This window comes from Eleutherodactylus coqui, chromosome 3 (genome assembly GCF_035609145.1).
Source record: "Eleutherodactylus coqui strain aEleCoq1 chromosome 3, aEleCoq1.hap1, whole genome shotgun sequence".
NCBI classification, from domain to species: domain Eukaryota; kingdom Metazoa; phylum Chordata; class Amphibia; order Anura; family Eleutherodactylidae; genus Eleutherodactylus; species Eleutherodactylus coqui.
In genome coordinates this window covers 14,668,854-14,694,133 of record NC_089839.1, presented here as the reverse complement: position 1 = coordinate 14,694,133, position 25,280 = coordinate 14,668,854, and the positions used below count along the sequence as shown (strand labels likewise).

General features: G+C 49.0%; 1 protein-coding gene across 1 annotated transcript in view; it reads right to left on the bottom strand.

Moving 5' to 3' along the window:
* Nucleotides 1–25,280, bottom strand: part of TMEM63A (transmembrane protein 63A) — a 60,548-nt gene that overhangs the window by 5,629 nt on the left and 29,639 nt on the right. Inside the window, exons 7-21 of the mRNA XM_066595149.1 lie at nucleotides 24,384–24,435; nucleotides 20,297–20,405; nucleotides 19,854–19,924; nucleotides 18,116–18,196; nucleotides 15,385–15,508; nucleotides 14,367–14,500; nucleotides 14,143–14,280; nucleotides 13,202–13,355; nucleotides 7,438–7,544; nucleotides 4,340–4,426; nucleotides 4,171–4,236; nucleotides 3,900–4,062; nucleotides 3,565–3,670; nucleotides 2,391–2,558; nucleotides 1,054–1,166 (exon numbers count right to left, since the gene is read on the bottom strand). Coding sequence (XP_066451246.1) covers nucleotides 1,054–1,166; nucleotides 2,391–2,558; nucleotides 3,565–3,670; nucleotides 3,900–4,062; nucleotides 4,171–4,236; nucleotides 4,340–4,426; nucleotides 7,438–7,544; nucleotides 13,202–13,355; nucleotides 14,143–14,280; nucleotides 14,367–14,500; nucleotides 15,385–15,508; nucleotides 18,116–18,196; nucleotides 19,854–19,924; nucleotides 20,297–20,405; nucleotides 24,384–24,435 — 1,673 coding nt within the window. The remainder of the gene's footprint in view (nucleotides 1–1,053; nucleotides 1,167–2,390; nucleotides 2,559–3,564; nucleotides 3,671–3,899; nucleotides 4,063–4,170; nucleotides 4,237–4,339; nucleotides 4,427–7,437; nucleotides 7,545–13,201; nucleotides 13,356–14,142; nucleotides 14,281–14,366; nucleotides 14,501–15,384; nucleotides 15,509–18,115; nucleotides 18,197–19,853; nucleotides 19,925–20,296; nucleotides 20,406–24,383; nucleotides 24,436–25,280) is intronic.

Below are 25,280 nucleotides of genomic sequence, written 5' to 3'. Positions count from 1 at the left end.
TCTTCCCCCTTACCGACTCTCTGCCTCTCTCCTCCCCTCCGGCTGTTTGCAATGGGAGGGGGCAGGGCTTAGCCCTGCCCCCTCCCATTGTTGGCTGCGGACAAGGGTCGGGAGCTTAGCTGCATCCCTGTCCCGCCCCCTCCCATGGAAACGGCGGCCGATATACGCTCCTGTGAATAACCCCTAAGTCTCAAAAGGCAAGATGGAGACCTCCCGGGTCTCAGTCTCACAATTTCTGTCCGTCAGTTTTTTCAGACTGGACAGAAAAGCTCGGAGGATGACGCCTTCCTACCCAGTGTAAAATAACCACCGGGATGGACATAGGGTTGTCACCCGGCCGGTAATTAAAGATATTTTGTCACCATCCTTCTGCACCCCTCTCTGAGCATAAAGTAATGATTTGCCTGCTGTGTGGATCTGTGCAGTAGTTTTGGAGAACCTGCATTTTATCAGTAGCAGCACATGCATAGAGGACTACTTAAAGTAGTCCTGGATATTCATGAGCTGCAGGCCAGCTCCACCCACCCCACCAGCCAGCCACTCATAACTGCTGTCTACCCATTACTGTGCATAGAGAGGCAGCTGCCAATCATTGGCTGGAGGGCGGAGTGGGTGTGGCTACGCTGCAGCTCATGAATATGCAGGACTAGTTCTGTGTCTCCCTGCTACTAATTAAATATAAGTTTCTCCAAAACTCCTGCTCAGCAGACATATCACTGTAATCAGTGTGTCAGGCACTACGATAGAGTAGCTTTGGTTATGGTTCCATCCCTGGGATGATTTAGTGATCCTGCACTGAGCAGGGGGTCGGACGCGATGACCCTGGAGGTCCCTTCCAACTCTACCATTCTAGGATTCTATGATCCCCCAGCAGTTTTCTGGATGGAGGACGGAGCCAGTGCTGGATTCTGGGACTATAATGTGTAAAGAGCCCAATTCACTAAGCTGAAAATTACAAACATGACCTTCCCTTTAAGTAGGACGTCCAGCGATAACTGATTAAATTACCAGAAATTAGTGGCACTGCGGCCCTCGGAGACATGAAACACTCACCTTGTAATTCAAAGGACTGAGATGTTTGAAGCAGCCGAAACACGTATACGAGATACAGATTAAGATCGTGACCATCAAAATAGCCAGAGTGAACAGCGTGGCGCCCTTCAAACCTGAAGAAACAGGAAGAAAACTTTATTAAGAAGATCAGTACTAATTAACCTGTTAAAGGAGATGTCCCGCGCCGAAACGGGTTTTTTTTTTTTTAAACCCCCCCCCCGTTCGGCGCGAGACAACCCCGATGCAGGGGTTAAAAAAACCACCCGCACAGCGCTTACCTGAATCCCGGCGGTCCGGCGTCTTCATACTCACCTGCTGAAGATGGCCGCCGGGATCCTCTGTCTTCATGGACCGCAGGGCTTCTGTGCGGTCCATTGCCGATTCCAGCCTCCTGATTGGCTGGAATCGGCACGTGACGGGGCGGAGCTACACGGAGCTACACGGAGCCCCATAGAGAAGAGGAGAAGACCTGGACTGCGCAAGCGCGGCTAATTTGGCCATCGGAGGGCGAAAATTAGTCGGCTCCATGGGAACGAGGACGCCAGCAACGGAGCAGGTAAGTATAAAACTTTTTATAACTTCTGTATGGCTCATAATTAATGCACAATGTACATTACAAAGTGCATTATTATGGCCATGCAGAAGTGTATAGACCCACTTGCTGCCTCGGGACAACCCCTTTAAGGACCAAGTGCCATAAATACGCGGCGATTGGTCCTGGGCTTTAATTCCGTCTGATTGTATAAGTATGGTGCGGTATTGACACTCCTGCAATCTGGCAGGTCGGCTTCCCGGGCGGCAGACAGGTTTTAACCTCTTCTGCCCTCTCATTTACAGGCTACATAGCACTCTGTGGGCGCCATGCAGAGAATGCAGGAAGTGGCACTGCCATATCCTGCATGGGACCCAGAGATCACATGATCAGCAGCGACCCCCGGCATATCAGAGCTGTAGGGTCTTAGCAGACCTCTGACCAGTTCTGCCAGTGATATTTTTCCCTGTGACTGGGGCTCCTATGGATGCTACGCCTATGGATGCCCCAGCTGTAGTGGGAAAGTGTTCAAATTAAAAAATAAACCACACTGGTTTTTAAGGTGTTAAGACGGACCCTTATTGGATTAAAGTCGGTCTGGCGATCGCGGTCCATTCGAAAATCAGATCCACTTCAGATCCCTTTTAAAGTGTGTGAAGCCATCCCCGTGTGCGGTCCGAGTACATTACAGAATGCAGAACTGATGTTATACATTAATATACAGAAATACGGTTGGCGCCAAGTACCACCCTCCGCTGTGTCATGTGATACGGAAGAGAAAAAAAAAACGGTAGAAGCTTCATACCCATTCGAAGAAGAGAGAAGAAAAACAGCCACATGATGCAGAGTATGGGGGCGGCCAGGGATTGGTTCACAGCCGCAAAGTGGATCTTCCTATCCAGTTTTGTGGGCAGATAAGCATAATACAGGTTGTGTCGGTCCACGATGTGCTTCAGCAGCATGTAGATCAGACCTGGGGAGAAAAACAGCCGTAAGGACCTAACGGACATAAGGACTGCGTTATCTACATACACTGAAATGACACTTTATTAGAGACCCCATCTAGTAGCACGTCGGACCTCCGTTGGCCTTCAGGACCGCAGCGGTTCATCGTGGCGACTATCCGCAGGTATAAGAGGAGCCAAGTGCGCCAAGAAAACCTTCCCTCCACCATTACTGCTCCTCCACCAGCCTGACAGGAAGGGTCATTGATTCGTGCCGCTTGCACCAAATTCTGACAATTCTATTAGCTTGATGCAACAGAAACTGGATCCATCTGACCGGATGTTTTTTTTGTTTACTGCTCAGTGATACAATTTTGCGCTCTTTTGCCCGCTGGAGTCTCGCCTTTCTGCTTCTCTTAGACACAATGACGTTGGAACTGGTTGTCTGCTGTTATACCATCTGTGCGGAGAAACGGCGAGTTGTGCGTTCAAAACGTTAGTGGTCGCACCAGTGCGTTGCATTGAGCTGTTTGTGACTGTGCAGCGCCTGATGTTTAGAGTGATTCTTGACATCCTCCCCTGACCCCTTTCAATGACAAGTTGTTTCCGTCTACAGGATCCCCTTCTGTGGATGTCTTTCCTTGATCACGCCATTCTCTGTATACTTTCCACACTGTTACGAGAAAAACCCACGCAGTAGCTAGTGAAACCCTGGCCCTGGCTAGTCCAGCACCGATGACCGGCCTTGTTGGAAGTCGCTCCGATTGCTGGATTTCCCCGTCTAATGTGGATTCACATTAAAACTGATCCACGGAAAGCTTGCCATGTGATTTTATGCCGCACTCCGGCTCTAATGGTAATACAGGGAAGGGCCAATCATGAAAGGGCCGGGGCTCTAATAAAGGGGCCAATTAGTGCATCTGCCTTTCAAGAGAACAGCCAACCATAGAACACATGGATGTGTCGAGTCCACCAGACTTGATGTGCTTCACATTATGACATCCACAGGCCCTAACAGTTTGTGCTGCGACTTACCAAAAGGCACAATAATGGGGCAAGTGATGCTGTAGGCGGTGATGACGGTGAAGACGCACAGCATCCAGGCATACATGGCGCCAAACTGGTATTCAAAGGCCTGATTCTACAGAACAGGAGACAAGAATCGGGACATGAAAATAAGACCCTCGTCGGCTCCATTTCCTAGCAGTCTCTTCTATGTTACATCATCACCTTCCTTCTCACACCAGAACCTCTCATCTACCCGCCATTAAAGAACAGGGCCATTCTTATGTAGATACTCCATGTTCGCATATGGCTAGGGCTTGTGGGCCTGATACATCCTCTTTAGGCCTTTGTAGAGGGATAAGTACCTGCTTTATGTTCCGTCTTTCTGCAGCAGATTTGGCCATTACCATGCGGATGGTGTACAGGATGAGGCCTGGAAGACGCAGCAGCTCCATCCCGCTCCCAACAAATGCAGACGCAATGACGTAATTGACGAAGAATGCGCCCTGATCTGGTAGGAAGACGCATCTAAGATGAAAACAAGAAAACAATTATACAAATGGTCGCCTGGCAGATGATTGGTCAAAAGAACGATGCAATATCAGCACTGTGAGGTTAGTAGTCTGCTGTTCTTACTCCAGTCTGATACGGCCATTGGTGTCCAAGGATTTATCAAACAGCCACCGAAAGAAGACGTCTAAGCTGCAAAACATCACATTGTGCGTTTCTAGGTTGATGCAGGGAAAAGCCGTTTGCAGCTTCTTGCTGCAGAGAAGAAAAGTTTTACAGGAGATCAAATCCTTACCTGGTCAGGCCGAGCGATGGTAAGATCAGCACCATGAAGATGAGGAAGATGTAGACTTTATGCATCATGATACGGTTTTCAGCAGATCTGTAACAAGGTCTTGGATTTAGCTATGTATGCTGGGAGTTGGGGAACTTTTTGTATTGTAAAATGTTGCAAAATGGCATGTTTTCTTGTTTAGCTGCAAGTTCAGAGCTCAGTGCGCATTCTCAGACATGCTTGATTGTGGAGCTGCAAGTTCAGAGCTCAGTGGGTGTTAGCATGAGGTTACTCACTTATATTTATGATTTCAGTTAATAAAGTCTGTGCACTTTTCGCCATGATTTGTTGCTCCGATAGTTCTTCTTGATTATTGGAGTTTATGAATGAAGTAAGAATGAAGATTGTTTTATGATATTCTATATTATGCCTTCACACATCACTGGTATTTAATAAGCGATTTATATCCATTGTGGTTCTTATGGGCTACATTTATACAGTATTTATGTGGATCTTCCTTTTGGACTTCCTGGTCCTCTGTTTTAGGGATTTTATGTAAAGGTTAACCCCTCCCCCCCCCAAAAAAAACCCACACACTATCCGTCTGGATTGAATGGCATTTTCGGGTAATCCTGTGTTAGCATGAATGCACATTTGGGATACTGATCACTCGTTATGGGGGCGTTCTTTTATGCATTTGCGGTTGATTAATCCTGTGCTAGTGCAAAGATTGATGGGACGGATAAATGGATAGTTGAATGTAAGTTGTTGGAATTGCTTATATATTTGTATATTTATATGAATGAGACTAAGAATTTGTCTTGATGTCTCCTTTACAACATTCTCATTGAGATTTGATTGCTGGATTGTCATTCTGGGAGTGACTGTTTGACGTACGTTTGTAACATCCGTTTCATCGCTTATGCAAATTTTTTTGCAAATTTGCATATATGAAAGGTGCGTTTAGGTGCGACGGTTTAATGTATAAATATGACGTTTTACGATCATCTTGTGGGATTTGGTGACTATTCCCGCAGCTGCACAGTTTAATTCCCTCAATGCCTCCTTTCTAGCATGAGGTTGCACCGTCTCCCCTCCTCTCGCTTCATAAACTCACTGCACAAAACTCTGCAAAAGGGGCCGTGTACACCAAAAAGGAGAAGATTTGCAGAGGGTTTTTTTTCTTGCAAAGCTGCAAACAGCGAGTTATATACACGGTGAGGGGATTTATCAGATTATATTTGGGTTACAAGTGTCACAGATTTTGGAGTAAGCCGTGCTTTATACCACTCCGCATTTTAAAAAATGGGTGTGGCTTGTTGGCGACGTGGCCCCCATGGTGTGACAGCTTCATGTACAATTTACACCAGAAACTAAACTATAGGAGCTGGTGTAGATTTCAGGTAGTTAGCGTAAATGTCTGATTAGGCGCATGGACAACCCAACATACGCCTCTTACATTAAGCACATTATGTGTCTGTGAGATCCGCATTAAGTGAGCGGCTCTTTATGTTAGACATCTCCCAGAGTAAACAGAAGATGTGCGGCCGACCAATGACAGATCTATGAGGATGAACACTTGTAGTAATGATAGTTTGTCCCTATACTGCAGATAATCCACCAGCATAGCCATAGGGAACAAGCGCTGGTTGATTGATCATTAGCACAGATTACCTGTAGAGATGAGCGAGTACACTCGCTAAGGCACATTACTCGAGTGAGTAGTGCCTTAGCCGAGTATCTCCCTGCTCGTCTATAAAGATTTGGAGAGCGGGGAGGAACGGAGGGGAAAACTCTCTCTCTCCCTCTCTTCCCCCCGCACCCCGCCGCAACTCACCTGTCACCCGCGCCGGTCCCCGAATCTTTAGAGACGAGCGGGAGAAGACAAAAAATCCTCCTGCGCTCTTTGTTTGGGGCTTTTTTGCAATCCGAAATAGGGACTTCCAAATCACCAAAATATACAGTGAAGTATATTTTATTTATACAAAAAGGACTATAACAGTCTTGCAACGCGTTTCGACGCTATTCAGAGCGTCTTTTTCAAGCATGACATAACACAATCTTAGTTGCTTTATATAGAGTCACTTACTTTTCCTCCATGTGCGGAGTCCAGGGCTCGCGGCATGGGACGCCGGTCTCGTCGCTGCTGACGTAACCATTCAAGCGACGGCAGTTTTGATATGACGGCTCTAGTGAATGAAGTTACGCTATTGGCGTAGCTACGTTAAAAACTTACGTAGTTTGCGTAACTCCGTCCCTATCATATCAAAACTGCCGTCGCTTGAATGGTTACGTCAGCAGCGACGAGACCGGCGTCCCATGCCGCGAGCCCTGGACTCCGCACATGGAGGAAAAGTAAGTGACTCTATATAAAGCAACTAAGATTGTGTTATGTCATGCTTGAAAAAGACGCTCTGAATAGCGTCGAAACGCGTTGCAAGACTGTTATAGTCCTTTTTGTATAAATAAAATATACTTCACTGTATATTTTGGTGATTTGGAAGTCCCTATTTCGGATTGCAAAAAAGCCCCAAACAAAGAGCGCAGGAGGATTTTTTGTCTTCTACTGATTGTATTTTCCCCATTGTGGGGTGTTATCACCCACTGGGGTTTTTTCCTACTGCTGCATCTCCTTTAAGGATCACTGGGGATCCTTTTTTTGCAAGAAGAAAACAGCTTTATTTCTACAGGCAAACGGGGATCATCGGTGCAAGCGGGTTCTTTGCGTTCACGAAGAATCCCGCTGTGCACCAGGTGAGTAAAAATCCCCTTTACTTCGGTTCATTTGTGTGGTGGCGCGGATCTATATTTGTGATAGAGACGAGCGGGGAGATACTCGGCTAAGGCACTACTCGCTCAAGTAATGTGCCTTAGCGAGTGTACTCGCTCATCTCGAATTACCTGCCCTCATAAAACCCTCATAGGGCCCCAGGGAATGGGACGGGTCCCCGCCTGCTTGCCTGCATGAAGTGAGCAACAGAACAATGTGACATCCCCTCTGCTCACTGTAATCAGAATATGGAAAGCAATCCTACATGAAAACCGGACCCCAAGATTTGAGGCTCAGGGGCCCAATTTCCTCTTTAGTTCTCACTCTGCCTTAAGCAATATCCACTTACTTTGTCCAGTGCGCCTCAAAGAGTGTGGAGTAATAGACCAAGGTGGGTAACAGTGCAGAGAAGGACCACAGCAGGAGGGTGGGGAAGAACTGGCTGATCACGGGGTTCTGCAAGAATAGAAAACCTTTAATTGTGTGTCTATCGGTTTGTCCCATGGAACAAAATTATCACTTCTCCACACTCCTGACCGCCCATTAACACAGCCGATTATCGCTCTGAGCGATCCAGTGATACTCGCTCCTGTGTAACAGCATTGTTTGTCCCCTGTAAATGGGGCTTAATGAATATATCATCGCTGGGAGGGTCCGAATGCTGAGATAAGGGGGTGAGTGTCTGATCAATGAAGTACAGCAGCTGGGACACCCATCAATTATGGGAATTTAAGGCCTGCTTAACCCGCTTCGGATTCGGCCCTAAATTTAAACAATGGATCAACACAATATACAAATCCCCGAAAGCTAACGTAGTAGTAAATGGCGTTCCCTCAGCCGAATTCCCGCTTTCAAAAGGTACTCGCCAAGGATGCCCCTTATCCCCAGCCCTGTTTGCTATAGCCATAGAAGCCTTAGCGATCCGTTTGAGATCCTCCACTAATGTCCGGGGCATCAAATGGGGAACACTTGAAAGTAAGGTAGGCCTATACGCAGATGACACTATACTCTTCCTGCCAGACCCCGATATCTCTTTCTCCAGAGCTATGAACCATATAGATAATTTCTCCCAACTCTCCGGACTATACGTAAATTGGACCAAATCCATAATTCTTTACACGGAACTCAACCCCAAAAACGACCCTTGGGTATCTAGATATGATCTGGCCGTAGTCACCAAGTTTAAATATTTAGGAATAATTATGTCTGGGGACTGTCATAATGCCATAGACGATAATATTGTACCCCTACAGGAAAACCTTAGACATAAATTCAGGAAATGGACTAAACTACCGCTATCAGTGGCAGGCCGCATAAATTTGGTTAAAATGGCGATTCAACCTAAATGCCTATATATTCTACAGCACATGCCACTCCAGGTCCCAAAACGTTTCTTCCAATCCCTCAATTCACTCATCACATCATTTATATGGAACTCCACCCGATCCAAACTGAGCCTTTTGTCACTACAAAGGCCAAAAGACCAAGCAGGAATGGCCCTACCAGACCGCCGGCTATACTACCTGGCAGGACAACTACGGAATATCCAGTCGTGGTTCCGAAACCAGGAGATGCCTATTGCAGATCAATACTTAGCAATGCAAGTAACAGGCAATAATCTATTAAATTACTTAGAATTCCCAGATTGCACACATTCATCAGGAATTCTACCACTACACAGATTGGCGCTTAGTGTATGGAGAGAGTCTAAATCACTTCAGAGATACCGAGACGTGATGCTGGACTTACCTCTTTGGGATAACCCTGGCCTAGCGGCCCTACACTCCGTTCCAGACATTTCATACTGGATTAATCTCCGAGTCCTTTCAGTGGGAGACATATACACTGATGGAACGTTCCCTACGTTCACCCAGCTGCGCGAGAAGCTGCAATCCCCACATCTGCAATTATTTAGGTTCTTCCAGCTGAGACATGCGTTAAACACCCAATTTCCCCCGGCCTCGACCCAAATTTCAAAATACCATACAATCGGGATTCTCAAGTCACAGGGCCCCAAGGGCTTAATTTCAACATTGTATACACACTTACTCTCAGCCAAAATGGGCCCCAACCCACTCCCAATCTTCAATAAATGGAAGCTCCACATCCCATCCCTGACACCTGAAGAATGGCAGGAAATAGAGGAATCCCATCTGTCAGTCTCCCCTGCCATAAATAATAAACCGATTCAATTATATATTATTCATCAATCATACCTCACCCCCAGCCGTCTATTTAAAATGGGAAACAACCACTCGAACTCCTGCCGCAGATGTCGTCAACCAGACGCGAACTTCTGGCACCTGATGTGGGACTGTCCGTACATTAAGACCTTTTGGTCTAATGTAGTCTCTCTCACAAACCAACTTCTAATACCCCCTTACAACATAAACTTAGACCCCAAAATAATTCTATTCGGCCTATTAGAAGAGGAGACATGGTCAAAATACACGTGCATATTTCTTAAAGAGGCATTATTCCTAGCCCGAAAAACAGTAGCCATGCACTGGATGGCCGCAGAACAACCAACAATTACAAAATGGATCCAACTAGTAAACGTCATAATCCCCTACGAGAAAATCATATATCAAAATAGGGGGTGCCCAGACAAACATCAAAAAATTTGGGGCCCCTGGCTAGACACACACTCCACATTACCCACTGGACCAGTATAACCCTAATCGAAATAACAAGACCAGCACAGACCGCTTTAGTTTAATTAGTTTTGTTTTATCCCCAATTTCAGATAATAAGTTTACAGTTGCAATCGCTGAATACAATACCCGAGAATCTTGCATGTTTCTCTCAATAAGAAAACTACTTCCCCTACTGTGGTATTCTTCAATGTACAGAACACAAATAATACGCTGAATGTTATATGATTGGCAACTTCCATTGTAGTCTGTACTGTACCATTTTATTTGTGCAAATAAAGCGAGTTTAAAAAAAAAAAAAAATTATGGGAATTTAAGTCCCTAGCATCCCGTATGCACATTACCATTCCAATCATGTCTATGGCACTGCCGGGGATAGATTAGTGCTCGTCTTTCTCCAGACCAATGGAAATAAATGGAGTGGTAATGTGCACACGTGACTGCAGCGCCATTTATACGGGGACACTTGGCATCCCCATTCTCATGACTGGTGGAGGTCCCAGCATTTCGGACCCCACCAATCAGATGCTTGGCTCACATTTCAGCTGTGGGACCCCCAGCAATCATACTCAGGGGACTTTGGGTATGTCATTCTCGAGATCATTTCTGACGTCATCCATTGACAGCGAGTGGTGGGAACCGAAGACCTGACACATTCACAGTGCCGGGTACTGAAACAAAAGAACCTTTATGGGGGTTCCTGCACTGTGTCCCCAAGAAATCAGCGTGACTCTCTTCAGGAGGCTGTGTGTGTGCTCTCATTTATCTCTAATGGGAGAGAGCGCACTCAGAGCCATCTGAAAAGAGGAACGCTGAGCATCAACCTCACGGAGACCCAACGCAGGAGTGGAGGACCCGGTGGGTATGAAACCCTGCTCCCCAGACTCCTCGTTCCCTCACATCTGAGACCCATACCAGTTTATGGGGCTCAAAGGTGATAACAGAGGCTCTTTAAATGTAATCTCCCAATGGTCAACAGTGTATGCAAGAGATAATAGCCTTGGAATATTTGGGATATAAGCACACAGAGACACAGCTTGACAGCTTTTATGAGTTTGTTGGTAAGGAGGCTGTGAATCTGTGTTTAGTGCGGCCCGGAGAGGCAGGGCTTGCCATCTCCCCCCCTGCCTACGGGCGGCCCGGAGAGGCAGGGCTCGCCAGCTCCCCCCCTGCCTACGGGCGGCCCGGAGAGGCAGGGCTCGCCAGCTCCCCCCCTGCCTACGGGCGGCCCGGAGAGGCAGGGCTCGCCAGCTCCCCCCCTGCCTACGGGCAGCCCGGAGAGGCAGGGCTCGCCAGCTCCCCCCCTGCCTACGGGCGGCCCGGAGAGGCAGGGCTCGCCAGCTCCCCCCCTGCCTACGGGCGGCCCGGAGAGGCAGGGCTCGCCAGCTCCCCCCCTGCCTACGGGCGGCCCGGAGAGGCAGGGCTCGCCAGCTCCCCCCCTGCCTACGGGCGGCCCGGAGAGGCAGGGCTCGCCAGCTCCCCCCCTGCCTACGGGCGGCCCGGAGAGGCAGGGCTCGCCAGCTCCCCCCCTGCCTACGGGCAGCCCAGAGAGGCAGGGCTCGCCAGCTCCCCCCCCCTGCCTACGGGCGGTCCGGAGAGGCAGGGCTCGCCAGCTCCCCCCCTGCCAACGGGCGGCCCGGAGAGGCAGGGCTCGCCAGTTTCCCCCTGCCTACGGGCGGCCCGGGAGGCAGAGCTCGCCAGCTCCCCCCCGCCTATGGGCGGCCCGGAGAGGCAGGGCTCGCCAGTTTCCCCCTGCCTACGGGCGGCCCGGGAGGCAGAGCTCGCCAGCTCCCCCCCGCCTATGGGCGGCCCGGAGAGGCAGGGCTCGCCAGCTCCCCCCCCCGCCTACGGGCGGCCCGGAGAGGCAGGGCTCGCCAGCTCCCCCCCCGCCTACGGGCGGCCCGGAGAGGCAGGGCTCGCCAGCTCCCCCCCCCTGCCTACGGGCGGCCCGGAGAGGCAGGGCTCGCCAGCTCCCCCCCCCCGCCTACGGGCGGCCCGGAAAGGCAGGGCTCGCCAGCTCCCCCCCTGCCTACGGGCGGCCCGGAGAGGCAGGGCTCGCCAGCTCCCCCCCTGCCTACGGGCGGCCCGGAGAGGCAGGGCTCGCCAGCTCCCCCCCTGCCTACGGGCGGCCCGGAGAGGCAGGGCTCGCCAGCTCCCCCCCTGCCTACGGGCGGCCCGGAGAGGCAGGGCTCGCCAGCTCCCCCCCTGCCTACGGGCGGCCCGGAGAGGCAGGGCTCGCCAGTTTCCCCCTGCCTACGGGCGGCCCGGGAGGCAGAGCTCGCCAGCTCCCCCCCGCCTATGGGCGGCCCGGAGAGGCAGGGCTCGCCAGTTTCCCCCTGCCTACGGGCGGCCCGGGAGGCAGAGCTCGCCAGCTCCCCCCCGCCTATGGGCGGCCCGGAGAGGCAGGGCTCGCCAGCTCCCCCCCCCCGCCTACGGGCGGCCCGGAGAGGCAGGGCTCGCCAGCTCCCCCCCCGCCTACGGGCGGCCCGGAGAGGCAGGGCTCGCCAGCTCCCCCCCCCTGCCTACGGGCGGCCCGGAGAGGCAGGGCTCGCCAGCTCCCCCCCCCCTGCCTACGGGCGGCCCGGAAAGGCAGGGCTCGCCAGCTCCCCCCCTGCCTACGGGCGGCCCGGAGAGGCAGGGCTCGCCAGCTCCCCCCCTGCCTACGGGTGGCCCGGAGAGGCAGGGCTCGCCAGCTCCCCCCCTGCCTACGGGCGGCCCGGAGAGGCAGGGCTCACCAGCTCCCCCCTGCCTACGGGCGGCCCGGAGAGGCAGGGCTCACCAGCTTCTCCCTGCCTACGGGCGGCCCGGTGAGGCAGGGCTCGCCAGCTTCCCCCTGCCTACGGGCGGCCCGGTGAGGCAGGGCTCACCAGCTCCCCCCTGCCTACGGGCGGCCCGCAGAGGCAGAGCTCACCAGCTTTCCCCTGCCTACGGGCGGCCCGGAGAGGCAGGGCTCGCCAGCTCTCCCCCAGGTAGGGGAAGCAGGATGCATATGATTTCTCTATGAGTGGGTGGGAGGAGCAGGACTCACCGGCTCCCTCTAAGAGTGGACAAAGGAAGCAGGATTCCCAGGCTTTTGCTTTGAGTGGGCGGCAGCAGTAGGACTCACAGGCACGCTCTTCTCTATAAAGCCTGGCGGCAGTTAGGGATATAGGTTTTCATGAAAAAGACCCAAGTTCAGCATCTCCCCATCTATCCTCTGCTGCACTCAGAAACCTGAGAGATCCACTTCAGTTCCATTAAAGTGACCCTCCAGTCCTGTACAAGCAAAAATGGCCACAGCGCTTCTCTGACTGCCTGTCGGCCATCTTTGTTTCAGGCCCGGAGGGTCCCTTTTTATGTATAACTATATGTATAGCTGTAGTGCGAGGTATTTTGAACTCTACATTTCTACGGATAAGTCGCTGACTAGCGCTGAATAGGCTCCATGCCTGCATACACATCGCTATGGACGTTACTTACATTCAGGTAGTAGATGGGCTTGGTGACATTGAATTTGTCAATAGTAGAAATAATAATAGATGGTGTTGTGAGGAAAAACAACACAATGAAAAGGCAGAAATTGATTCCCAGGCACCGCGCCCACCACTTCACTCCCTGCACCGAGATATTCCCCCTGAGAAACAAGAAGAGTAAAAGAAATTAATAAAACTCTGAAGCGGCACCTCACCTGTCCACAGGTGGTGTCTGGTACTGCAGCTCTGCCTCATTCATGTCAATGGAACGGAGCTGCAATACCAGATACAACCTGTAGACCGATGCGGCATTGGTAATTGCTGCAATTTTACAGAGCCGCGGCTCAGCCACTCAATGCAGCGCTCGATGAACCAAATCATAGCCCTTGCTTCGTAGAGGTGGGATTTATAAATGGACCAAGCCACATCTCAGCCAGTTTATAAATACCGCCTCCACGATGCAATGGCTGTGATTGGTTGAGCCATGCCACTCGAAGAACCAATCACAGCCATTGCTTCGTAGAGGTGGGATTTATAAATTGGCCAAGCCACATCTCAGCCAGTTTATAAATACCGCCTCCACGATGCAATGGCTGTGATTGGCTGAGCCATGCCACTCGAAGAACCAATCACAGCCATTGCTTCGTAGAGGTGGGATTTATAAATTGGCTGAGCTGTGGCACTCGAAGAACCAATCACAGCCATTACTTCGTGGAGGCAGGATTTATGAACCCCATAACCAGGAAGTGATCCTGTGCGGGTGGCTGAGGACTGTGGGAACCACACCGGGGCTCTGTAAAGCAATGAAAGGACCTGAACTGAGTAAAATAAGACATTCCCTGAAAATAAGCCCTGGAGCTTCTTTTGGGGCAAAACTTAATATAAGACCCATTCTTATTTTTAAAGAAACACAGTTGTTGCATTATCAGTTAGAAGTACCCGACTTACCACGAGATGTTCTCCGGGTAGGTGGCGTAGTTCACCAACCACTTTGTGGTACGGAGCTGCCTGCTGACGCTCGACGGCTGCGGTTCGGTGGCACATTTGTATTGATGACATTTGATGGCATTGAAGTCTTTCAGGATGCTGAAGAAACACAACATCTTACTCCCTGCACGTCTCATCACAGTCACCAAGTATACATGTCCTTATAGTCTACTGGCTGCACTCACAAAGTCGCCGTGGACTTGTCAGAAAACGTCACAAAAGCCATTCCGATGGGCACGTTCCGCGCCTGCGCCAGCTCAGAGGCATATTCACGCTCCAGCTTATCCTTCACTGCAGTGTAATATTCAATGGCTTCAATCTAGGCGGAAAATATCATAAAACACATTAGTACATATATAATAACACATAGCAGGAAACTAAGCAGAAAAACGGTCAACCCACCGAGCCAGAGACTGTGCTTAAAGGGGCTTACTAAGACTAGGATACTGATCACCTACCTATGGGATGGGTCATCAATATCAGATTATTGGAAGTCCGCTGCCCAGAACTCCTGCCAATCAGCTGTTTAAAGAGACTGTGGCACATAAGTGAGCGCCGCGGCCTCTTTACTGCATACCAGGTACGGCGGCGTTAATTTGGTAGCAGCAGTGTCTGGTAGAACGGCTCCATCCCATTCACTTGAATAGTACGGAGCTGCATATAGACCCCAGATATATGCCAAAATCCCCATGATTACACCCTATAGCTACACACAAGTGTACAGTGGGCAAAGCCTTTCTAGGATATGTAGAGGGAACATCCGCTTTGTGACATTATGTCATTTGTGGTCTAATATTCTGTGCTGATCCTATAGCTCCCTCTAGTGGTGGCTGCAGGCACCAAGAATTCTATCCTAGAACTGGTGTGTCCACATGGGAGTGCAGCATCAATCCTTTCAATGGGGCTGCCAGAGATCTCTCAGTCCGTGTTCAGCTGTCGCTGACGGTCCCGCTGAGATGAGTGGAGCGGTGGTGCGCACGTGCAACTGCTGCCGCTATCATTGTAAGATGCTCTAGACCCCAGTTCTTCGGTTCCGAGGGTTTGGACCCCACGATCAGCAAGTTATTCCCTATGCTGTGGATGGGATGAGGGGGACGCAGGGTGTGGACTTGTTTCGTGGGACAGTTCATATGTATATATCTATGTACATGCCCCTTCGGGTTGATGGATTAATGGTCCTGGGTGACCGCGATCGGCACCTACCCTCTCACACCCGCGCATTTCACAGCAGCAGAACTGTCCGCACGGCTTGGGGTTTATAAACACGTACTCTCCGGTTTTGTGGTGCAGTTTGATGTAATACGACAGACTTTTTTCAGCTTTTGTCCTAAAATATATAAGTAAATAAATTAATTCCCATATCGCCTGGAGACCGAATTACAACAAAGTGACATGTAGCAGTGATATTACGGGCGAGACCCAAGCAGCTGTTAAAGAGGACCTGTCACCTCACCCGACAGGTTCAGTAACTACTTATGTGCCACATAATAGAACTATTCTGGAGCATCTTTTCTTAGAACACTGAATTGTACTGTTCCTCTGTTATACCTCCTGGAAATATAAGTAGACAAGAGGAATGGCAACACCTTGTTGTCAAAGAGCTGTGGCCCTACATGATCTGACTCTTTCACAATGTGATAACACCGCCCACCTACAAGATCCTGCGGCCATTGGCTGCACACGGTTACCGCCTTGCGCGGTTGTACCTTCAGGTTGTACGGTCATACCCCAACTTGTAATACTCCGTTGCCAATTTTTCCATATCCAGGATGAACAGAGGAGCAGCACCACTCGGGTCCCGTTATTGCAGCAGGCATGACAGCTATCATTTGCATTGAAGTACCACCGGCACCTCTGTAACTCAATTGCCAAGTTCTGCTACTATATTTATATACTGAACTCGGTTCTGGTGCCGCATCTGCGGGCTGAGCTCGGTTCTGGTGCCGCATCTGCGGGCTGAGCTCGGTTCTGGTGCCGCATCTGCGGGCTGAGCTCGGTTCTGGTGCCGCATCTGCGGGCTGAGCTCGGTTCTGGTGCCGCATCTGCGGGCTGAGCTCGGTTCTGGTGCCGCATCTGCGGGCTGAGCTCGGTTCTGGTGCTGTATCTGTGTGCCGACCTTGGTTCTGGTGCGGTATCTGCGTGCTGAGCTTGGTTCTGATGCCGCATCTGTGTGATGAGCTTGGTGCTGTATAAACAATATATACTGTTTTTTTTTCCTCTTGTGACGGGGCAGGTGCCAAAAAAAAAAATGTAAAAAAAAATTCTGCAGGGGTGCCATCTACCCTTAGGCCTCATGTCCACGGGGAAAATCAGGCCCGCTACGGATTCTCCATGGAGAATCTGTAGTGGGTCCCTCCTGCCCCGCGGACATGAGCGCTGAAAAGAAGAATTAATAAGAATTAACTTACCCGCAGCGGACCGGGAAGGTCTTCTCTTCTTCACGGCCGGATCTTCTTTCTTCGGCCGGTGGATGTACTCGTCCATCGGCGGCGTGCTGCGCACATGCGCCGGGCACATCCGCCGGGCCGAAGCAAGAAGATCTGGCCGTGAAGAGGAGAAGAGCTGCCCGGTTCCGCTGCGGGTAAGTTATTCTTATTTTAGGTCTCCCGCGGATCCGGACGGCTTCCATAGGCTTCAATAGAAGCCCGCGGGAGCCGTCCCCGCGGGAGACCCGCACGAAAATGGAGCATGGTCCAGATTTTTTCATGCTCCATTTTTTTTAAAATCCCTTTTATTGACCATCCGCGGGTATTTATCTACCCGCGGGTGGTCAATGCATCCCTATGGGGTGCGCATCCGCAGGCAGGAGAAGAGTTAAAATCCCCTGCGGATTTTAATTCTTCTTTTGCCCGCGGACATGAGGCCTTAGGCCAGCGCTGTTCTTTCACACCAAGCCCTGCTTGCACAGCTTCTGCACACGCTGCAGCTGGTCTGTTCTGGAAACCTTTCTGCTGCACTTTATATTATTGCACTATTTGTGATTTGACCTTTAGCCCTGAGGTTTCTCTATATCTGGGTGTTCCTACTTATTACGCTAGTTACCCTTTGTTTTTATATGGTGTCGGAGGACATGTTCTAAGTGTTTTCGTGTTTTGTCATTAGTGTCTTCTTACAACAGATTCTAATATGTTGGACGTTTTGTGCTCCTTCAGATCTATGTTCAGCGCCGCCTTCACACGTCTTCTTGCATTGTGACCCGCTTATTGCTGCATGTGGCTCTCTGAGCAGCTTATTGCATTACCTCTTGCTGCCCGCCGAGGCTTCTTACTGAATGCCAGAATTATATGGCGGCACCATCTGTAAAGGAGGCCGGACTTTCCTTAAAGGGTAACTAAACTCGGACCCCATATCAGTGACCCCATCCAAACATACTAGCATCCTCCAATGTCTTAAGGCTTTCTGTCCGAGACGCCAAAGGAATTCTTGAGAACGTAATCTGACAGCCAATCTTCTATTTAGAATGGGAGAATGCACCCACAGACCGAAGAGGGCGGAGCCTAACACCGCACGGTTTGGTCCGTTTAGGCTGACAGGAACAGATAGTGGGCATTAGGCTCCACCCATGTTGTGGCCCTGCCCCCTTCCCCCTCTGGTCTGGAGATACATTCTCCAGTTTTAGGGCAGGTTTTCACAAGCTGCATGGGCAGGAGCTATTTTACTGAATTAACGGAGAACCCCTTTAAGACAACTAGGAGGGCATCCTGACTTGTGTGCTTTAGACTAGTCATATCCATACGACTAATTAGAAACCCATTTTACAAGGCAGAGAAGATTCCTCCACCTGTGTGTCCACCATGGTTTATACTACAACTTTCCTTGTTTAAGTTAAATTACTGTGTATATAAGCACCGGACCACCAAAATCCCACCAGAAGGTTTGTAGCGAGACGATTTCCACAGTAAGAAGGATTAAATAATTAACCACCAGCCTTTACCTTTCATGGGAAATTCGGAGAAGGTCAGCGACATCATAGCACAACTGTACTTCTACCACTCGGCAGGTGGGGTAGGCTTCACTAGAAGACAAACAGCAGTTCATCTTTTGATATATAAACAGTAATAAAAGGGGTTGTACAGCAAAATTAATATCCTATTGGAAAACCAGCCAATGGTTGGGTGTCTAACCGCGAGGATCCCCACTAATTGGGAGAATGGAGGTCTGCTGTGTGCATCTCTGCTCCATACATCTCAATTAGACCCCCAGAAGGTAATAATTGATAGCAGCAACACATCTCACAAGTTGGGACAGGGGTAACAAAAGGCTGGTAAAGTAAGTGGCATTAATGAAACGCGAAGTCACATTACTGTATAAAAAGAGCATGTTAGAGAGGCCGAGTCTCTCGGAAGCAAAGATGGCCGGAGGTTCACCAATCAGTCTGATAATATGTTCCTCAATTTAAAATAGTTAAGACCTTGCATATCCCACCATCTATGGTACGTAATATCAAGAGAGTCAGGAATCTGGGGGACTTCATGTGCACAAAGGACAAGGCTGACAGTCAGTAGTGGATGCTGGAGATCTACGGCCCTCAGGCGGCACTGAAAAACATACATGACTTTGTAGTGAAAATCACTGCATACTTCCAGAAATCATAGTCTGAACATAGTTTGCCGTGCAATCCATGAATGCAAGTTACAGTTGTATCTAGCACAGATGAAGCCATATATCAACCCAGTCCAAAAACGCCGGCGTCTTCTCTGGGCCAAAGCTCATTTAATATGGTCCGAGGCAAAATGGAAACCAGTTTTGTGCTCAGATGAATCAAAATTTGAAATTCTTTTTTAGAAACCCCTGACGTCGTGTCCTGTGGACTCAAAAGGAGAGGGGGCATCCAGCTTGTTATCAGTGCATAGCATAAAGTCCTGCATTTCTGATGGTACAGGGTGGCATTAGTGCCAATGGCATGGGCAGCGCACACATCCAGAAAGGCACTATCAATGCTGGGCAGTAGCTAGAGGTCTTAGAACCCCATATGCTCCCAACGTCTCTTTTAGGGAAGACTTTGCATGCTTCAGCTAGACAATGCTGAACCACATACTGCATCCATCACAACAGCATGGCTTCCAGAAGAAGAGTCCGGGGTGAACCGGCTGCCAGCAGGCCAGATCTTTCACTAAAAGAAAACATTTGATGCATTATGAGACAAACAATCCAGCAAAGACCGAAGACTGCGGAGCGGCTGGAATCCTCCTTCAGACAAGAACGGGGCAACATTCCTCTCCCAGAACTCCAGCAACTCCTCCCTTCCCAGACTGTGGTAAAAAGAAGAGGTGATGCTACACGATGGTAGACACGGTCCTGCCCCAACTTTTGTGAGATGTGTTGCTGCCATCAGTTTCTAAGCGAGTTAATGTTTTAAAATGAGATGGATAAATGTCTCCCTCCCCTTCTGATGTGTGAAAATATGGTTATATGGGGTTTCCAAATCAGTCCATTCTTTTTTCTTAACATTTATTTAAATTGTACAGTGTCTGAACATTTTTGGAATTGGGATTGTATTACAGCCCGCAGTCAAAGCTGTATACATATACAAGCAGTGAGCTCCCCCTAGTGGTGGTAGTAGACAGTCAGACTTTTATAATGTAACTCTATGGCTGTCTGAACGGAAGCAGAGGAATTCGTGCTCCAACCCCCTACAATTACAGAATTGTGAACCCAAACCCCTCTGCTACCTGAAGTGCCTGCTGATGGTCTCCTTCTCAGCATCACGGGGCAGTCCTGTGATGAACAGTGTGTGCTTCACCTGTGGAAGGGAAAGGTAAAAAAAAGTCTCATCAATTTATAATATGAACATCCTACTAGAGATGAGCGAGCATACTCGCTACGGACAATGCTCGCTCGAGTAATTACCCTAAGCGAGTATGCTCGCTCATCTCTACATCCTACCCTTGATCTTCCATTGGGCTCATGCCGGGTCCTCGGGGTCAAGGCCGGGGTTGGCGTCTTAGCAGAATACTCAAATGTACTGCATGCGGCTGTGAAAGCCGTAAAGTGATGGTGATCGGCTAGATCTAGACGGACAAATCAGCATCTTACCAGCAGATTTCTAAACGTGCTCCAAGCTACATTATCCATAATCTATTCGGACGAGCGCCGATTCGTCTCCTGCACTTACCGTATTCTCCTCCTTGTACTTTATGACAGACGTGTGATGGCGCATCAGGACGACGATCAGGATGAGATAGACGACGCCGATGACCGTGTGCAGCCACAGAAGACTGTCCCTGCAAGGACAGGCGGCGTTACTAAAGCCTCATACAAGCCAAAGACCTTATTATATTATAAAAAACCAATCCGCGCTGAATTGGACATAAAAACAACATGATGATTAAAAAAAAGTGCAGACTCATTTTAACCCTTTCAAAACCAGAGATATTTTAATTTTTCATCTTCCACCTGCGAAGCGCCATAACTTTTTTGCCCTCCATTAACATAGCCGTACGAGTGCTGTTTTTTTTTTTTTTGGAGGGATGGGTTGTATTTTTCAACTGTACCATTTAATGTATCGAAAAACTTTTTATGGTTCAAAAAGTACTTTATTTTCTTTGACAGAAAGAAATGTACATAAAGAGCCAGCGGCTTCCATATTATCACCACGCTCCTATCTGAACAATAAAACCAATTTACTTAAACCCGTCTCCTATTCGTTATACATCAAATATAATCATTTAACATATTGGAAACTGTTTATCCCTCTTTATGTGTGGGAGATCATAAAAAGAAACACCGGACTGGGCTGTTCAAACACCGGATATACCACTATACAAAAACACATGAAAGAATAAGAGAAAACCAGAAAAAACAAATAAAAGAAGGGGAGAAGGAGGGGGAGGGAAGGGTGTCCGGCCTAACCACTGCCTCACTATAATCTTCCAACCTGAAATGCGCTAAGAATCATTCGGAGAGGAGGGGGGGGGTTCCATTAAGTACCCGAGTGATTAAAGGGGTTGTCCCGCGAAAGCAAGTGGGTCTATACACTTCTGTATGGCCATATTAATGCACTTTGTAATGTACATTGTGCATTAATTATGAGCCATACAGAAGTTATTCACTTACCTGTTCTGTTGCTAGCATCCCCGTCTCCATGGTGCCGTCTAATCTTCAGCGTCTAATCGCCCGATTAGACGCGCTTGCGCAGTCCGGTCTTCTCCCTTCTGAATGGGGCTGCTCGTGCCGGAGAGCTGGTCCTCGTAGCTCCGCCCCGTCACGTGTGCCGATTCCAGCCAATCAGGAGGCTGGAATCGGCAATGGACCGCACAGAAGACCTGCGGTCCACCGAGGGTGAAGATCCCGGCGGCCATCTTCACAAGGTAAGTCAGAAGTCGCCGGAGCGCGGGGATTCGGGTAAGTACTGGACAGTTTGTTTTTTTTATGCCTGCATCGGGTTTGTCTCGCGCCGAACGGGGGGGCTATTGAAAAAAAAAAACCCGTTTCGGCGCGGGACAACCCCTTTAAGTCCGATGTATCCCTAAACCAACTCCATGCAGCCCAAACTGCCAAGTATTTGTCCCGCCTCCGCTCGTCCCTGGCACACAGCTCCTCCATATAGCTTATTGTGTCGAGAGCTTCCATTGTCCTACAGGGAGGAGTCGTACATTTCCACTTTCTGGGGATCACCTAATGCACCGCCAGGATAAAGAACCTCAGTAGTGATCTCTTAGCTTGTGCCAGTGAGCCTGGGGACATGGAGAGAAGCGTCAGTTCCGGGGTCAGCTGTCTCTGCACACTCAGGAGTAAAGGGCACCAACCTCCTTCCACAAAAGACAGATCAGGGAGCAGGACCACCAAATGTGGACATAAGTACCCCTCTCCGCCAGGCATCTCCAGCAAGGATCCGGGTACTGGGGGAAGATCTTGGCCAACCTCTCTGGGGTCCTGTACCATCTCGTCAATATTTTATAGTTCAGCTCCTGTAATCTACTGGACAGATTTATTGTGTGTGTCAAGATATATGCTTTCTTCCACGACCCCTCAGGTGGCCTTCCGCTAAGCGCCCTCTCCCACTCTCTCTTAATCACTCTACCCCTATCTTCAGTGTCCTCCCCTATCAGGAACTTATATAGTTTAGATATTTTACCTTGAGATGTGGAGTTGATAACATAAAGGCTCTCAAAGGATGTTAGGGGCATCCCAGCCCGAGGGGTTCCCCCACAGATCTGATATAATGATATGGCTGAAGGTATTGATACTACACCCCAGTGGGGGGGGGGGATCTTCCTATTCCGCAAATTTCTCTAAGCGTCTTAAGTTGCCCCTCTATCATCATATCTCTTGCCCTAGGTATCTCATCTGAGTGACCCGCCGCCAGTTCAGACACTACCGCCATACCCCTAAAAAAGGTCAAAAATTCAGGGTTTCCACTAGAGGTGTCAATAGACCCGGTCCCGTGAAAGTCCCAAGTTTCTGTACTTCTCCCAATCCGAAAGCCATGGAAGGCCCGCTCCTCTGTAGAGGGGAGATCCCTGCTCCATAGCCACCCACCGCTCCTGCAATCCCCTGTGGATCAGATCTAGTATCAGTCGTGTCAGTGTGGCTCTGTAATATAGAGAAATGTTTGGGATGCCCATCCACCGTTTCCTTCGGACCCACAAGAGCTCTCCAATTACACCAGGGTCTGTTAACCCCCCAAACAAATCTCATTATAGATTTTCTAATCCGAGTAAGGAAAGCCCCTGGGAGCCTGACCGCCACAGTTTGAAAAACATACAAAAATTTTGGAAGAGCGTTCATTTTTACAGCACTTATCCTACCAAACCACGACAGGGGTAAAGTCCGCCATCTGTCAAAATCCCTCTCGAGTCCCTCCAACAGTGGTTTACAATTATTCTGGAAGAGGTCCTCTGAGTCCGGTGTAATCATTATTCCAAGATACTTAATCCCCCCCTTCTTCCATGTAAAGGGAAAGGCTGCCTTCAGTGCTTCCTCCTCATTGGTAGGGATATTGATATTTAAGATCTCAGATTAACCTTGAAATTTGAGAGCCGCCCAAATCTCTCCGAAACTCCTCTAGAATATTGGGAAGGGCGATTCTAAGATTAGATAGAATGTTTTAAAAGTTTTGCACTAAGTGGTGTGAAATAGAAAAACATAACGCAACTGCATTATTTTCAGGGGGGGTTCCATTCTTGCAGCATTTTATTTATGCGCATCCTGAGAAAAAAGGGATTTTGTTTTTTAAAACAAAAAACTTTTAAACATATGTATTCTTTTTAATACTTAAGTAAAAAAAACAGTAAGTTTGCTAAAGTTTTCTTTCTATTTTTTGGTCCCCTTAGGGGATCCAGCTTGTGTTCCAATGAGCGATTTTTCTGTGCGAGTTTTAGCTGGGTCTAATATGGACTAAACTGCACAGAAAAAGAACTTGGATGCATTAATACACACATCATTTTTCACTTGGACCGAGTTAGAAAAATCGTTGCACGTCCTGTTCTTGTCCAATTCTCGGATGAGATTCGAAAAATACAAGTGTGTGGAGTCTCGCCGATCGGACAGCACACGGAGGGGGTGTCTTTGGGCTGTCCAATGTAAGCACTCGGCTGTGTGAATATGGTCTTAACCCTTTCCAATCCACTGTCTGACGTCTAAAGACATTCTGATTGTAGGCTGTACAGCTTCCGATGTCGGCAGACGTCCAGAAGGGTATTCTTACTGTATATTACTGGCCGCTCTGTTGTCGGGGGGCCTCTCCAGCATGTCCAATACCGCAGTACTGGCTATAGCCAGCAGGTGGTGCCATTGTATAATGGCAGGAAGTGAAAACTCCCCAGGACACCCTGAATCTAAAATTGCATTGCAAAGGGTTAAAACTTAAGAACATTTGATCACTTATACAATACGTTTTGCAGTTTGTTGTATTTTTAATGTTAGCCTACTAAGCCCTGCCATAGGCAAAGTATAATAGGTTACTATTGATGGCAGGTCTAGGAGCATCTTGTGATCTCATTGTGGGGTGCCTGATTGGGGAACAGAGGGACATCCTTCCCCCTCTGTCCAGTTTGGCTTCAGCATCTAAACCGTTATCAGCCGCTGTTCGCTCTGATCCGGGACGCTGTGGCCTTACAGTCACCACTCACCGTGTATGGAGTGGACTTGGCTCTCAGGCCCGCTCCGTACTATCCCTATGCAATCAGATGTTAGCGGCAGATTGTGTGAAAGGGTTAAACAAAGCAATGTTTACAACAGTAACATCGACCAATACTTACTCATGCTGTAAATTTGCGATTGTCGTCCTCCCAAAGCTCAGAGGATCATTATCTTAAAAAAAAAAATTATACATGTGAAAACCCTGCAGTGCGCAGCAAACACCCCACACAGAGCTAGGATATATATATATATATATATATATATATATAGGTCGTATCACCCTACACGGAGCTATGATATATATATATATATATTTATAGGTCGTATCAACGGGCAACATGTCAAATCTGAGAGTGTAACCATACAAAACGATTAGAGTCACAGGAATCTAACAGGTCTGATTCTATGATGTGAAGTCAGGCGGTCTGTTATTATACTGTAGTGTCCGCAACTCGGGGGCAATTATGGACCCGACAGGTTTCCTTCAAAGGGGTTGTCCGGTTACCAGACAACCCCCGGTTCCATAGCACTGCCTGTATTAAAACAATAAAATATAACTTACCCCTCCTCGGCCACTAGGATCCAGCGCTGCAGCCCACTGTGGTCCCACTGATTGTTGTGACAGATGATGTCACATAAAATCACATGACTGCTGCAGCCAATGAGAGGCAGGATGTGAGTGTCGATGTCAGGAGAACGATCGTTAACATTGCAGCCTCTCATTTGCTGCAGCGGTCACCTGATTTCTATTCATATATGTCACAACAAATCACTGGGATCGCAGCGGGATATACTTACCACAGAGGGGTAAGTATAATTCTGTTTATTGTTTTAACTACAGGCAGCAGTACTGAGCCAGGGTTGTTTAGTAAGGGGAAAACTCCTTTAAAGTGCAGGTGCAGGGTCTCTGCGTATAGCAACGGCCATGCAGAGCTACTGCCATGGTTGTTGCTTAGGGGTGAGGAGGGCACACCATTACCATTGGGGCCACTAACAGGGGCCTTATTACTAGTGGG